Below are 15,383 nucleotides of genomic sequence, written 5' to 3' on the forward strand. Positions count from 1 at the left end.
CCACACTGTCTTGGCTGGACCTGCCAGGCTCTCCCTTTGCAGATCCTGCCGTGACCCCGCCAAGAGCTGTCACAAAGGCTCCTTGGGAATTAGCTGAGACTACTAACGAAGCTCTGCCACACAAGCGGTTCTCCCCTGCAGTCCAGCAGGACAAACACTCCCTGCTCCTGCTCCCTTCGGTGGAGACCCCTGGGTCTGACCCACAGAAAGTTGAACGAGCTCTGAGGATTTGGATGTTCAAATTGTGGAGCATTCAGGGCTGAGAAACTTCTCCCTTTCTGGCACAGATTTGCTAGTGGGTCCTTGCACTGTTTGTCCCCACTTTGTGACAAGCTGTAGCGATGCGTGGGGAGCCTGGATATGCCTCATGCCAGCCCCTTGCCCCATGCTGTCTCCTTCCCTCCCTTCCCAGCACGTACTGACCAGCTTGTCTGCAATCTTGTCCATGATGTTGGCGTTGTACAATCTGCGGCGCTGGTCCTGCCACCAGCTCTTGATGTAGATGCAGGGCTTCTTCTCAAAGTACGGCAGGTGGAAGTAGTTCCTGCAAGATGAGGCAGGAGAGATGCTCCATGGTGGTAACTCCCCTGGCCAGGAGCTGCCCCTGTCCCACACCTCTCCTGGGGAGGCAACGCTGCGGCGGGGTGGGTGGGTGTACAGGTCAGGAGTGGGAGAGAGGCAGCTGAGGTGAATTGCACCCTGAAGGACACAGGCTCCAGCTCTCCTAGCACCCTTCCCAACGCCAGACCTGGGGCGGATGGCTGCAGTGCCCAGGGATTGCAAATTTGCCATCTCAGACCTGGTGGCCCAGAGAGAAACCGGGGAAGCTCCCACTGCCACGGCCTCACCCACAGCCCAGCAGAGAGCAAACTTCTCCAGTGTGGCAGCAGCGTGAGCAGGGGCACGAGGGAAGCCGAAGCCTCAACACCTTTTTCTGAATGCTGGTGAGCATCTCCTACAGTCTCCTGGCCTTCACAGCAGGCAGAGACCTCTGCATTTTGCAGAGGTGCCAGGTCTCCACTTGATGGGATGGAGCGGTAACAGTCACGGTACAGTTAAAGGAAGGATGAGGCTGAAGCACAGGTTCGTGCTTCTTGGCTGCCTGAGCACTGGCCATGAGCTGGGATCCACCCAGGGTAAAGCCACTGCAGCCCTGCTGCACCTGGGATCACCCTTAGTTCAAAACCAGCTTCATCCTTCCAAAGCCATCGGGGTATTTCCAGCCAGAAGATGTCAGCAGAGCCGCATGGCTGAGCATGAGGTTCCCAGCACCCAGGGGCTGGAGATATCTGGGTAAACAGCCTGAGAGTCAGAGCCCAGAGGACAGGCTCAAAAAACACGGGTGCTTCTCATACCCTTTTGGCATTTACCTTGACAAGGAGCTGTTGAACAAGAGAGGAAACCCCAGGTAGGTACTTTTATCTGAAGTGCAAGTACCATAGATATTGATATGTTCTATGATACCCTCGGTGCAGTGTGGTTTGTTCCTCTTCCCAAATGAATTAAGTCAGCCGGTTAATTGTATTAACATCTATCTACTGGCATAACATGGTTAAAATCCACTTTAAGCATATCTCATCAGGTTAAATCCAATTAGCTCTCCTTAGTACTACTCCTTTGTATTCAAATCCAGGCTGTGGCTGAAGCCCAGCCCAGCCATCCCAAGACATGTGCGCTGATCCCATTCAGTTTGGGGCTTTCTGATCCAGCTGCTTGGGGTGGAAAGCACCCATGAGAATCAGACTTGTAACTGTCTGGATCTCGCCTGTATTTCAGGGTGGCTGCTACCTGCACATCACAAAGCAATTCGTAAAGCAGACAAAAAAAAAACAGACATAGTTTTGTAGCTGGAGAAACTGAGGCAGAGAAAACAGAAGTGGTTTGTCCACTGACAACCAGCTGTGCCTCTCTCCTCCCCAAGCAGGGACACCTCTTTGGTAAGACTCACACCTCCAACTCTGTCGGAAGTTACTTGGTAAAAAAACCCGCTGTATTACTAACTCAAGCTTGATTTTTGCAGCGAGTGCGTTTATCAATGGCAATTCCGACCTTGTTCTATCTGTGCGTAAATTACCCATCTTTGCAACTTCGTGCATCTGTCTCACTGAAAGTCCCAGGCAGGGCTGTGAAACAGGCAAATGTTGACCCTAATAAGTGGCTACGCACATACAACCCTTAGTCATAAACTGTTGACCAAGTCTGGGACGGAGGGTGGATCTAGCTGCACCTAGGGCTCTCTCTGAGGAGGAGCTTAGAGAGCAAGGGGCTCCACTCTGAACCTCGTGACTCTGCCGAAAGGTCTCCCCATTCTTTGTATGCTTAGACAGAAACGGCTGACCAGCTCAACAGGAGGGCCTCCCTCAGCCACGTACCAAACTCGTTACCCTTTTACGTGACCATCACAGATGTAAAGACCAGACCTCTCCTCCCTGATGTGCAGTGCTGGGTTGTGCTGCCAAAGGTGGCAGCGATCCTAAGGAAGGACCTGCCTATAGGCTGGTTTCCTAAATGAAAAGTAATAAACTTGTATGTACGGGAGTGAAGCTGGTTTTGATAATGCCCAGCAATGATTTTTTGAATCCACTGGTTAACTTCATCCCTAGTTGCCATAGAGGGAGAGCGCTAAACACGTCAGGTAGCCTGGAGTTTTGGGTGCACATCTGGCCAGGTGGATGAAGGATGTCCTTTGTAGGGTAGCCTGGGAGGTGAATTCAGCCTTTGCTGGACATCAGAGAATCCACAGGAATGTGCAGAACCGCAGGGAATGGGGTGGGGGTTCAGCTGGCAGACGGTAGTATCTAAGACAAGGTATCTACACGGGGTGTCTGATCTCCCTGAACAGGGCATGGAGATCTGGTTCCTGCTGCTGCTCCCAGATCCGTTTGGCCGAATGACTCCAGGCCCCATGACGGCACTGACTCCAGCTCTGCAGACGGCGCTGGGAGCTCGGACACCCAGTGCCTGTGGAAACACCTACAGACCATGCCTGGATTGAGAGCCACCTCTCTGCCCAGAGGCACTTCAGTGGCCAGGCGGGCATGCTTACCTGTCTGTGACCAGGGGCTTCATGGGCTGAGATGAAGAAACAGAGACCAGCTCTCCATCCTCATCACCTTCATCCTCACTTGAGTTCTGGAGCAGCTCAGACTCCTCCTCATCCCCATCCCCTCCCTCTTTCTTCCGCCGTGGGATGGGTTTGGTCATGCCATCGATCTGATTCCCATAGTTACCTCAAGAAAAAAAAAGTGAAATAAAGTCATTGGATTGTAACTCCAATCGGGCTCAATCTCTTGGATTTAGTTCAGATTGGGAAGAAGTTTTCTCTGCAGGAACAGTAGGGGATAGTGGAGTCCAACTCTCTGAAACCATGCCCAGCAACCATAAATTAGTGATGGTTGTATGACTCCGGCTCATGTCCTCTCTCAAGCCAGTAGGAACACATACCCTCCCTTTGGTGGTCAGCCCCAGGAGGCACAAAGCCTGGGTGAGAGAGGGAGCAGCTCCACTGGGCACGGCGCAGCGTGCAGACAATAGATGTTTTGGGGCCCCACATGGCTTGTGCCAATAAAGTAGCCACCAAGTTCTCCCTCAACTGAGAGCCCTGCATGCTCTAGCATGGGTTGGTATGGAAAATGGGGAAGAAACTCTATGCTCAGCCTTGGCTCCTGCATTCCCCACTAGGCACACTTCAAAACCACCCTCCCCGAACAAGCAGCCAACCTATTGTGACTTCAAAGTTGATGGGTTTGTCACCAATCTTCCTGTCGATCATGGTAGCTTCCAGGAAGGCTCCAAAGAGAAAGAACTCCTCCATCTTCCCAGTGCAGCTCTGCAGGAGAAATCATGCGGATCCAGGTTGAGGTCAGCCAGAGGGACACCGAAGAGGGCAGGTGCCCTTGGGTAGAGGGGTGCATCACCTGGCACCTCTAAGCACCCTCATGGGCTTTTTGAAGATCAGATGTCACTGCTCAGGCTTTCAAGGGGACCACGAGGGCTTTCTCTCCCCAAGCCAGAGCTGCCTCTAGGCTCATTGCAGAGATTTAGCCCAACTTTTAAACGTGTTGAGATCAGTCACCCCTTGCACGTGAGGGACTGTCTAAGGGACATTCAGGAGCATGACTCCGCATTTGCTCACATGCTGAATGACTTAAACCATCCCAAACCATCTGCCTGGATGCTCTTTCAGAACTGGAATGGCTTTATTTCCAGGTCGCTTCATTTCCCCTGGAGGTGAATTAAGGGCATTTTACTTCTGAAGGAGAGCTTTTCACACAGAGGGTGCACTGTCACCAGGCTTCTCCATTTCTACTTCACACTCTTGGCTCTTATGGATTGACATATGTAGGCATCCCCAGGTTCATGCAGAGCTCAGGCAGGAGCCTTGTGGGCTCTACATGTCAGGACTGAAGCTGGGGGGCTTCTCTTGTCAGGAAACAGCCGTTCTATTTCTCTGACCAGTTTCACTCTGCCAGAATTGGCTGGGAAATACGATTAGATTCTTGGCTTCTGTCTGAAACCCATCTTCAGGGTAGGAGCGAGACAGCTGGCATTAGGAGACGTCTCTCTTTATCCTTGTCTAACTCCCAACTGGAGAAACATCTCAAAAATTAGGATTCTCCCTCACTCAGGTGTTCCTTCTTTCCAGCACTCCTAAGAGAGGTGGGCGTTTGAATGATCATAAACACAAAATCCTTGCAAGACTTGCATTCATTCTGGATACCCCAGGATCCAGAACATTTAGGGCAACACTAAATGAAATCCTTGGTTTGTGAGACCAAAGACAACTAACCAAGAGGCCTGAGACCCAAGACTCACCACTGGCAGCTGTAGGGTTAGGGGTGACTTACGTCAGCAATTGATGTGGCTTGCTCGACTTGCACCTCGGTGGAGCTGTTGATCTCTGGGTTGCTGGTGTCCAAGATCTCCACAGCGAGACTCATCAAAAGCCTGGCCCGGAAGGAGACGCCTTCACCCAGACCCTCATTCAGCTCTTGGTGCTCATCCATCAGGGTGTAGTTCCGAGTGGAGCCGTACATGTTCACCCACGCGGGGCCAAAGGTGGGCAGGAAGCCTGCAGCAGATCAGACACGTGCGTAAGGAAGGGGGCGGGCAAGGAGAAGGGCATGCCTTTGCTTCAGGGTACAGATTCACTCATGGATTGGCATGACTTTCTTGGTCTGTGTATGGCAAAGCAGGCTTGAACGTGCACGTGTGTGGGCATGGAAATGCACAATTGCCACCATACACTGGGCAAGCTACCCAATGTGAGAGTCAAGAGAAAAGAAACACCCCTCTATTAGTCCCCTTCCTAGAGCCGCCTTTGGTTTCACATTGGTCCTGCCTACGTATGCTGGTGTGTTCATGTGGGAGTAAATGGGGGAGCCTGTCAGATACTCATCCATTCATGGCAATGCATTTTTTGTTCTTGGGTGTCTTTGCTTTCAAGTGGTACACTGGAGGCTTGTGACAGGGCTTGGTGGCAAAAAGCCCAGTGACCTCAGAAGAGCACTGCAGTGGATCAAGGTCTCTCCGGCTGGGCACCAAGAAGCAGCTGTCTCCAGGGGTGGGGAAGGAGCCTAGGCTATTTTGCTGACTCTCTGCCAAAGGATTATCTCTGTACCGTGAAGAAGGTAGCTCAGTCGGCCCCCACCTCTGCTTTACCTTTGTCTCCTTCATTAGAGATCTTCCGCAAATCAATGAAATGGGTACCAATGGCCACGTCATTGACTTTGTCCGAGTCTCGGATCTGGATCTTAATCCGCTTGCACAATGGGGGGAACATTTCTGTGAAGACTATTTGCTCGTTCCAGAGAGGCTCGTAGCTGCTTTTTTGTATGGATGTCTTACCCTGCCGAGTGGGAGGAGACAGATGTTAGACAAGGGTTTGAGGTCCCAGGCCATCCCTCACAGTCTGAGCTGCCCCCCTGCCAACGACCACTGAAATGTGCATTCTGCCTCACTCCCAAGTGACAAGATGAGGAGTGCTGCAAACCCATCATAGTCTGCACAAGAGAGGGAAAACGTAGCAGCCATCTCAGCACCTACATGCCAGGACAACTGAGGTCACCTCTGGCCACCTGTACAATGGCTGGTCCTGCTCACGTTACCTCCCAGGGTCACCCTGGTACCGCAAGCCATTTGCTCACCTTCTGCCCTGCAAAGACCACCTGCACGTAGGGGTCCACCAAGTCCTTGTTCTCCCCAATGAGGGCCTTTTTCACGTTGGCCATGATGCTGGTGTTCATACGGGGCAGTCCCTCCGCTCGATAGATCTTGATGTAGAAACGAGCCCACTGCCTCTCCGGAGGGACCCCATCCGGGAGGAGGAGGTTCCTGCAGCACCAACAGACAGGGTTGGAAACAGCCCCTGGGGCTGGCAGGTTTGTCAGGAGAGGCTGAATGCAGAGGGAGAAGCTGCCCCACTTTCTGAGCAGAGGCTCTGTGGAGGTGGGAAGATGACCATTTCTGCAGCCATACATCTTATCACTGTTCTGTTTCTGCCTCATCCTCCTGTTTTGGGGTGGGGAGTGGTGGTTTTGTAAGCAAAGTCTTAGAGGAGCCCCTTAAGGTGACCCTGGGACAAAGTGCATTCTGGTAAAGGGATAGAACTATTATTGTCAGTAGAGTTTAGGGGACAATTAAGCTCAGCCTAATTTAGACATCTAAAGCAGGCCAGACAAATGGGATGTTAGTAGAGCTTTTTTTCTTTATCAGGGTACAAGGGGAGCTCCACCAAATTTGTCTTCTTCTGCAGGAAGAAATGAGAGCCATGGGGGATGCTGTGGACAAAAGAATTTCTAGAGGGATTGCTGGTGCTGCTGAAAAAGTGGGATAGTATTACCATGACAGCATGGAACACTGGCCCAGCATAGTTCAGGTAGTGCCTTGAGCCCACTGGTTCTCAGCAAGTCAAGAAAGCTGCACTAGTATTTTGCTGCTAGGCTGGGTTCCTGACTCTGCAGCGAGAGGCTGAGAGGTAGACTTGAAAGCCTGTGGTTGCACTTGCAGATACCGGTGTCATTTCTACAACAAAAAGTCATTCCCAAGCAAGACTACGTGAAGCTGTCTCTGAAGACCCTTACCCTTCAATGTCATCCTCGTCCGTCTCATTGGCTTTGTGTGGTGTCTTGATGTTGTCTCCTTTCCCTACCACTGCGATGTCACACTTCAGGTAACCTTTCAGCCCGGCGGTGAGATCCTCAGGGTCAGAAAGGATGGCCCATTTGTGGTAGAACTGGTGCTCTGGAAGCCAAGGGACAAGACAGTCATTTATTAGAATGAGACACGGCAATTGCCACAAGGACTGGAAATGTCCTTCCGCTTGAGTGGGGGGACCTGCACGTATGTGTAAGAGACATCTTCAGGTGTGAGCAATTCAGTCACAAGCCCCTGAAAAATCCATTAGGAAGGTGTGTCTCATGCTGGAGACAGAGAAGCAGTGGGATAAACTGTCTGAAGGGGGGTGGAGTCTCCATCACTACAAGTCACCATCCCTGGGGATATTTAAAAGACACGTAGACAAGACGCTCAGGGACATGGTTTAAAGGTGGACTCAGTAGCGTTAAGTTAACGGTTGGACTCAGTGATCTTAAGCATCTTTTCCAACCTAAACGATTCTAAGTCTTTAAGGCCTCACATGCCTTTTGGATGGTGACAGAAAGACCTCATCATTCTGTGGAGCAGGGAACCAGACCAGACGCTCCCTTAAGGTCCCCCTCATCATCTGCTGACCAGCCCTGAAGTGCAGACTCTGGAGGCTTCATTTACATCTTAGCTCTCAGGATTACGTATAGAGGCAGAACGCTGCGCGACATAGGAGCAAGGTAAAAAAAACCCGCAGTGGTTTTGGAGGTATCTTCTCTGAAGGGGTGGTGTGTGTTCAGCTCTGGTACGCTGCGGGCGCCAGGCCCTCAAGTGGGCATCGCTGTTCTCTTTATTGTCAGCGAGTGACACAACAGCAGCTCTAATCAAGCTCGGTTTCCCACTGCACACCAGGCACCTTCCTATCTTGGTTTAAATGCCAGCCACAGAGGGCAAGATCCAGCCCGTGACCTTCAGCTATCTGGAAGGTTGATATCTCGCCCAAGCAGATCGCCTTGGGCTTCCTTGCTCAGCAGGTCGGTGGATAGAGACCAGCACAGCCAGAGGGCACCTCAGCCTCTGGCTGCAACATCGTATTTCAGGATGGGACACACAACCTTCTCCGTGCTCTTTCCTGACTGCAGAGCGTAGCCCAGGTGACTTGCTTACAGCTAGGATACTAAAATTAAGTTAGATGAGCATCACCCAAGGAAACTGTCACCTGCCCAGCTACCCTGCAGGGACATTTATACCATGGTGCACATAGGACTGGCTGCAAACAGCGTTTCCATACCAGGTTGGGTATAAACGGTTCCAACGTCCATCTTGAAGGAGCCTACCAAAGTCCCACTGCGCAAGAGGTTTTTTGAGTGGATCACCTGGAAATCAAGAGGGGAAAACGAGTCAGACTTTTTTTCCCTGCCCTGGGAGCCATCAGGCTCTTCCCAGAGGAGTTCGGCGTCAGACAGGAAAGGAGCTGATGCATTTTGCTTGGTCTGTGCAGGACCTTGGTCTGCATAAGGACACTAAGAGGCACGGCGGGGTTGGCAGCTCCTGCCTAGCAGTGTGGCAAGCAAGCATATACTTGGATTGAATAGAAAAAAACCACAAAGAAATTAATCTTTGGAACAAGGTTAAGCCACTAGGGCAACAAACACTGGGACATTTACCTGAAGGAAGGATCCTTAGCTCGAAATCTATGCTCTAATTCCCTTTGTGGGAGAAACCGTACAGCCGGTCCGTGCGTGGGATGGATATGGATACTGCTAATGAGCGTGCTTGGGTCAGTGAATCTGCACATCTTGTCATCGTCCTCCTCTGTGGCTGTGGGGAGGGCTGCAGTCTCTGCTTTGCTCTCAGCATCTGCAGTCCTCAGTTACCACAACAGCTCTGCCAGTCCCACGCCTCAGGAAATCCTCTGGCAGGCTCGGGAAGGTTTTTCTTCTCCCCGAGACTAAACACATCCCAAGACAGGTTTAGGTCTGCCTGGCTCTAAAATACCAGAGGTCAGCCACGGAGGGAGACAGCGAATGCAGGAGCGGAGCTGTGTGGCCCCAGCAATGAATGTCAGTGACAGAAAGAGGGAGCAGGGGTCTGCAGAAGAGGTGAGGCTCGTAGGACCGAACACCTCAGCTCCTGTTGGGGGTCTCACATCAAGGACTTCAATCCATCCCCGGCGCATGCACAAAACGGGCCAATTGCTTCCAAAGCCCCATGAAATAATAAAACCAACCATGCTCACTTACCGACAGCTTGATGATCTTGTCGAACATGACATCTGGGGGGACGTGGAAATCGAAGACAAAGTACTGAAAGGGAAAGAGCAGTCGTGAAGGCAGGAGAGCCGGGGTGGGCTCCTTCTGGGCTGAAAGGCAGTGCTACGGTGCACGATCCAGCTGGAGAAGCTGTGGCTGCCTGAAGGAGCATCCTGGAGCACACGTCACGGATCCGTGTGAGCCCCAGCACTGACAGCCTCTGCAGTCCGAGGAACTAGAAGGAAGCACTAACTTCTTGGGAAAAAAATGAGAATAGTTTAGCACCTATCAAGCAAGTGGGCTTTTTACCATTTTGCAAAATACCAGAGGGCAAAGGCTTCATTTCCCCTTCTCTGTGGTTTGAGATTTCATCTTATTCTGACAAGTGGTGACAGAAGAAAAAAAATTTAAAAACCCCAAGTGGCAAGAAATTACATTTAATTGACTAACAGCAATGTAGCCGTGAGCATCACCAGAGGAGCGGGCAGCCGTGAGCATCGCCGGAGCACAGACCCACCTCGTTGTAGTACGGGCAATTGGTCGATTCCTTCATGGACGTGTATTTCTTTTCCTCTCCAACCTCCACGCAGACCACGGGGTCCATGTTGAGCCCAACAAGCTGCCGGGCCTCGATGATGGTGATGCTGACCTGGGGAGAGGGATTTGTGGGCCTTCACCTCCTGAGAGCAGCATCAGATGCCACTCGCTGCCTCAACCCTTAAAGGGACGGTCATTGTAGGTCCCTTCCAACAGAACTGTTCTATTCTGCTCCATACTGCTCTACTCTTCACTATTTCTGGAGTATGCCCTACCATTTCGTGGTTCAGCCCTCCCATATGCATGCATACACACCTGCTGTTTTATTTCAATTAAGTACTTCTGTATGTAGCATATGAAAAATAAACTGCTTTCAATAGAATATGAGCAAATCATCCAGATGAAACGCATGTATTTATGATACAGAAGTTTGTTACTCACAATTCAACCCACCTTGTGACATTAAGTTACTATTAGGTATTGGGGTCGTATGTAAAATCCTTCCTTGCAGTGTTAAATTCACATTAGGAAATCCTGATTAGATTATACCCAAATTTCTTAACTTGAATAGGAACTATAAGGTGTAATTCCATGTAGGTAACAAATCTTTTCAATTTCCAGCAGCCATTTTTCTACAGTCATCTTTAAAATCCATCACAAGTTGCTGGTAGGGCAGGTAACTTCCAGGTTTCAAATCACAGTGAATTTGGGGGTCCTTTAAAAATATTATTTTAAATTAAGATAAACTCTCAGTCCTGGCTCCCTTGAAGCCCAACAGATGAGTTCATTTACACGTGCCTTCTCTAGCCATCATTAATTGTTTTTGTAACTTGAGCTCAGCTTTATCTTAAATCATATAACAATGGAAAATAGAAATCTATTAAAATTAATCTATTATCTTTATGGGTAAATTTGGGGAAATTTCATTTCTGTAACCTATTAAGAGGCTTGGGCTTCAATGAGATTTCTTTAAAAGAGGCTCAGGTTCCAGTCAAAAAAAAAAAAGAATGAAAACAAAAAAGAAAAGAAAAAACCACCAGGAGTTGCTGGGGTGCTGTGATAATTTAAGCTGAAATACTCTATTCTGAAGTGCTCCTAAAAGGCAGCTGCTAAAGGACAGCAGAGCCCCCTGATCCACATCAGCTCCTGGAGGTGACTCTGGTGGGCACGATCCTTCGTTAACGCTGTCCCAGCTTCCCATCCCCTCTGCTGCCACAGACCAAGGGGTTGTCCTGGGCTTTCCCGGGGATGGGGTCTGGAAGATCAAGTCCTTCCCTCTCAGCTCCCAGCTGTTCCACGGAAGCCAAAGCAAAGCAGACACACGGAGGTCGTCTGGGCACGCACCTCCTTCACCAACCAGCCTAGCGCTGCCAATCCCATTATCCTCCAGGAGTGAGCCGTTCCCCGTTAACGCCAACCAAACCTCCTGTTTGCAGAGGCCAAATAACCAGACCTGCTGTTCCTTCTGCCTCTTGGTTATAATTTGTTCTGCACCTTCCTCCTCCTCTTTATGTTCCCCCCTCCTGAACCAAGCGCACTCAATCCCTGTAAGCCTCACAATCTGGTCTGCAGCGGATGCTGCGAGTGTTCTGCAACAAATCTCTAACAAAAATAATTATTTGCATTGCTCCAATGGATGCTGCGGTGCTCAGAGGTGAGGACATCCAGCTAAACCGCTGCTGAATCAGCACGACCTGGCAGAAATGGGAAGAGGAGCCTATTTATGAATCACTCTGGCACCAGCTAGTAAAAGAAAAGGGAGCAGCATGGATTATCTGAGCCTTGGGCAATGAAACCTGTGGTTCTTCTAATTCTAGATAAAGTGGCAGGACCAGAGCATCACTGAACAGGAGCACAGCAGCCATGTACCAGCCTGCCCGAGGAAATCCAGTGAGCAATTTGCCGCCAGCCAGCGCTCACCAATCCTGAATACCAAACAGCATACTGAAAGCTCTGGGGGAGTAGGAGAAATGTTGGAGATAGCCCGTTTCAATCACAGATCAACTCGGGCTTTTCGGGCCTTCACACGATGGAGAGCAAAACCAATTAATTACTTAATCTCAAGCTTATCGCTTGACAATTTAAACGCCAGCTCTTGGGAAGCCATGCTTTGTGAGTGCAGCGTGTAGAAACCCAGCATGAACTTGTTCCCTGCAAAACAGTCCCTCCACCCCCTGGGCTGTGACCTCCGTGAGCTGAGGTTGGGGGCACAAACCTGTCACCTACCTGGTAATCCATTGGCCTCCCAGCACTCGGCTCCATTTTGATGTCAGGCTTGGACCTTTGGAGGGGCAGGAGAAACCCTCGGTCAAACCACAGGTGGACTTGCTGCAAGCTGTGACAGAGTATTCGCAGGGCCACCCCCCAAAGCTCCTGCCCTCTTTGAATCTGAGGAGTGTCAGAGCAGCCGTGGCTGCCCCCTCCCTGGCAGTGCTCCAGGCCATGCTGGATGGGGCTGGGAGCAACCTGGTCTGGCGGGAGGTGTCCCTGCCCATGGCACGGGGGTGGAACTGGATGGTCCTTAAGGTCCCTTCCCACTCAAACTACTCATTGAATATAATCCCAGGGAGCTGTGGAACACCACTGAACATTGATGCTTTTTGTAGCAGGTCAGGTATTTCCAAAAATCCACTGGCTGCATGGGGCAGTGTGATTTCCAGCACACCCCATCTCAGGGGACATAGGTGGGGCATCTGCCAGCGTGCCCTCACCTCCTGCCTTGCATAAGCTCACATCTGGACCTCACCTCTTATTTGAGACATTGGTGGTGACAGCTGTGACAGAGGCCAAGGAGATGGTGTCCGGCTCCAGTCCGCCTCCCTGCCTCATGGCTTTTCGGTCCAGGTCTTCTGCCTCCAAAACAGCGGGTTCATCTGCATAAAGGAGACAAAAGAATGGCTCTTGTGTTTTCCACTTGGTGAATAATTAAAGGCAAAGAGAAAGGTAACCAATACGTCCTATCAGCCTCCCCTGATAATCAAAAGAACAATGGAGGCCAGCTCAGGTCACAGACGACCTGGTCTAAAAAGGCATTAGAGCAGAGGTTTGCCTCCTGCGACACGTTATTCTGCCTGGGCAGCATGCCTGGATACAGTTTTGTGAAGACAAAAAGAAGACAGAAAACAACAAACACCCAGATTTCAAGGGGTGAAAGAGCATTTGACCAAGTGTTGCAGCTCTAACTATCAGAAGAGCAGTTGTAAAGACAGTCAACCACCTAGCTTTGGGGTAGAGAGGATTGAAAAAAACAGGAGAAAGGGGTCTTTGCCCAAGAAGCAAAATTGCTGCAGGGAGAGCCAAGACCCCGGATCCCACCAGCACCGAGACACAGCTGTGTTGTCCACCGGTTTGCATTCCTACTGGGAGAAGTTGCTGAGATACTCCTTTCTTGTGCACAACCGTGTGCATGTCACGCCTGCCCCTCCTGCCTTTGCTCTGGCCAAGAAATGACAACAAAGCAGCAACGATTTTTTTTCTTCTGTTGGGCCAAAAGCACAGTATAGCTGTTGGGTCACTGGTTTGCTTTGTTGGCACAGCTGTATGAGATCACCCTTACGGCACAGACACTGCTCCTGGGAAACTGGTTCCCTGTCTCTTTACTGACCTAGGCAAGCTCACAGCTTGCTCCAGGAGACTGGCATGGTCCAGGAGACCAGAAATCAGGTTTTTCACCACAGTCCAGCCTGGTTTTGTGAGATAATATGGGCTTCAGCTGAAGCAAGAGAGATCTAGGCTGGGCGTTGGGAAAAGTTCTCCATCAGGGAGCCACACTGCTGCAGGTTGGGTGGGGAAAGGGTGTCCTCAACTCAACTGAGAGTTTTTGAGATTAAGTCAGTGCCATACCAGCCGGGAAGGACCTAAGCAGGTTCGATCCTGCCATGTGCAGGTGGGTGGACAGACTTGCACCCTCCCAGCTTGGTTTTTGGTGATTCAGAGGGTCTGTTTGACCTGAGCAAGACCAACAGTCTGTTTGGGAGGAAAGCAGACCACGGCGCAAGAGGGATGCAGACGTGGCCAACAGTGCAACACATCCACTGTGTCCCATCACCAGCTGGCCAGACCAAGGGTAGGAATCACACTCGAGGCAGCACTGAGGCTGAGAGAGGAGGATGGCATCAAGTGAGCAGAGCCCTGATGAGGTGTGTGAAAGCCAGAGGTACCTGGGGAAGGTGGAAGAAGGAGCCCCATGGCTCCACCAACCACACTGTGCAGTACTGCAGCCAGGTAAATCCCCGTCTGTGAAGGCACTCTACTATCTGCCAGCACACCCCGCTCCTGCCTTCGTATCCTTTCCCCACGGTCTTGCGTGAAGCTTTAACCATGAGATGAACGCCCAGGCACGGGGGAGAGAGGGAGGCTGCCCAGGTTTCCGTGCTGGGCCTTCCCACAGGCTGCAAATGCCTCTCACCTGTGCTGGTGTCCCAGGCCAAATTCCCCATTTCCTATCCTCAAACCTGGCTGAAAAAAACAGTGGAGATTTACCCAGAAACACTCCCTAAAGTGTAAAACTCTTTGTCCTTGCCCACCCATTTCTTTCCTGCTGAAACACAATTCCTTGGTCCGAATGGAAACAACAAGGCATTCCCTATCACTGACCTTCTTGCACATTTCTAGAAAGGCACCTGACTTCGGCGGTGCCGAAATGGGGGACAGGCAGCCCCGCAGCAGCTGAGTCCTTCCTCTCATGGTGCTGCCACGCCATGCACCCAGCAAGGGACAAGGGTGAAACCCCACTTTGCGTTGTCACTTTTGCAAATCGTCCCTTCAATACAAGTCAGAAGCTGCCTGAGTGATGCCCACGTGGGATATCACAAGGTGGGTGATATCTGGCCAAGCCTTCAGCTGGAGACTCTCTCCATCAGTTCCCACTTCCCATTTCCCTGTGGAGCCCCTCTCTCCAGCTCTCCTCCCGAGCACCCAGTGCTCCCCACCTAATCCCTGATTTTCCAACTGGCTGTGCCCAACGTGAGCCACTTCGGGGGCAGACTATTTAGCAGGGCCTGTTGCGATAGGACAAGGGGTGATGGAGTTAACCTAAAAGCAGGGATATTCAGACTGGATACCAGGACAACATTTTTTCCCACAAGGGTGGTGAGGCACTGGCACAGGCTGCCCAGAGAGGTGGTAGATGCCCCATCCCTGAGAACATTCCAGGTCAGGCTGGACGGGGCTCTGAGCAACCTGATCTCCTTGAAGATGTCCCTGGCCATGGCAGGCGCTTGGACTAAGTGGCCTTCAGAGGTCCCTTCCCAATCCAAACCGTTCCGTGATTCTATGGGGTCTCTCAGATGCTTCCCTGGGATGTGGAGGATAGCCAAAAAATGGCACTGGAGCAGGGAACAGCCTCCTCCCAGGAACAACGTACCTTGTTTCCGATGGTCGTCCTTTGATGGACGCGTCTTGCCAAGCTTCATGGCTGAAAAAACTCCTTTCCCAGCTCTGGAAGAAGAGAGGGAGGGAAAAAAAACCCCAAACAACCCATCAGTTACTGTATTTTTAGTGCTGTTTCCT

At 51.0% G+C, this 15,383-nt stretch overlaps 1 protein-coding gene across 5 annotated transcripts in view; it reads right to left on the reverse strand.

Annotated features, from left to right (window-relative positions):
* OTOF (otoferlin) overlaps nucleotides 1-15,383 on the reverse strand; it is a 109,415-nt gene that overhangs the window by 30,992 nt on the left and 63,040 nt on the right. For 3 of the 5 annotated variants that reach the window (XM_086461763.1, XM_086461762.1, XM_086461761.1), the window contains 13 exons: nucleotides 15,238-15,311; nucleotides 12,619-12,745; nucleotides 12,099-12,153; nucleotides 9,853-9,984; nucleotides 9,327-9,389; nucleotides 8,375-8,459; nucleotides 7,083-7,242; nucleotides 6,147-6,333; nucleotides 5,662-5,848; nucleotides 4,848-5,071; nucleotides 3,721-3,829; nucleotides 3,047-3,230; nucleotides 424-544 (listed from right to left, as the gene is read on the reverse strand). In XM_086461763.1, the coding sequence (XP_086317889.1) occupies nucleotides 424-544; nucleotides 3,047-3,230; nucleotides 3,721-3,829; nucleotides 4,848-5,071; nucleotides 5,662-5,848; nucleotides 6,147-6,333; nucleotides 7,083-7,242; nucleotides 8,375-8,459; nucleotides 9,327-9,389; nucleotides 9,853-9,984; nucleotides 12,099-12,153; nucleotides 12,619-12,745; nucleotides 15,238-15,311 (1,708 nt within the window). Of the gene's footprint in view, nucleotides 1-423; nucleotides 545-3,046; nucleotides 3,231-3,720; nucleotides 3,830-4,847; nucleotides 5,072-5,661; nucleotides 5,849-6,146; nucleotides 6,334-7,082; nucleotides 7,243-8,374; nucleotides 8,460-9,326; nucleotides 9,390-9,852; nucleotides 9,985-12,098; nucleotides 12,154-12,618; nucleotides 12,746-15,237; nucleotides 15,312-15,383 lie in introns of those variants that run through there. The other 2 variants (XM_086461765.1, XM_086461764.1) reach the window with 2 other exon arrangements.

This window comes from Leptosomus discolor, chromosome 2 (assembly GCF_034619465.1).
Source record: "Leptosomus discolor isolate bLepDis1 chromosome 2, bLepDis1.hap2, whole genome shotgun sequence".
NCBI classification, from domain to species: domain Eukaryota; kingdom Metazoa; phylum Chordata; class Aves; order Leptosomiformes; family Leptosomidae; genus Leptosomus; species Leptosomus discolor.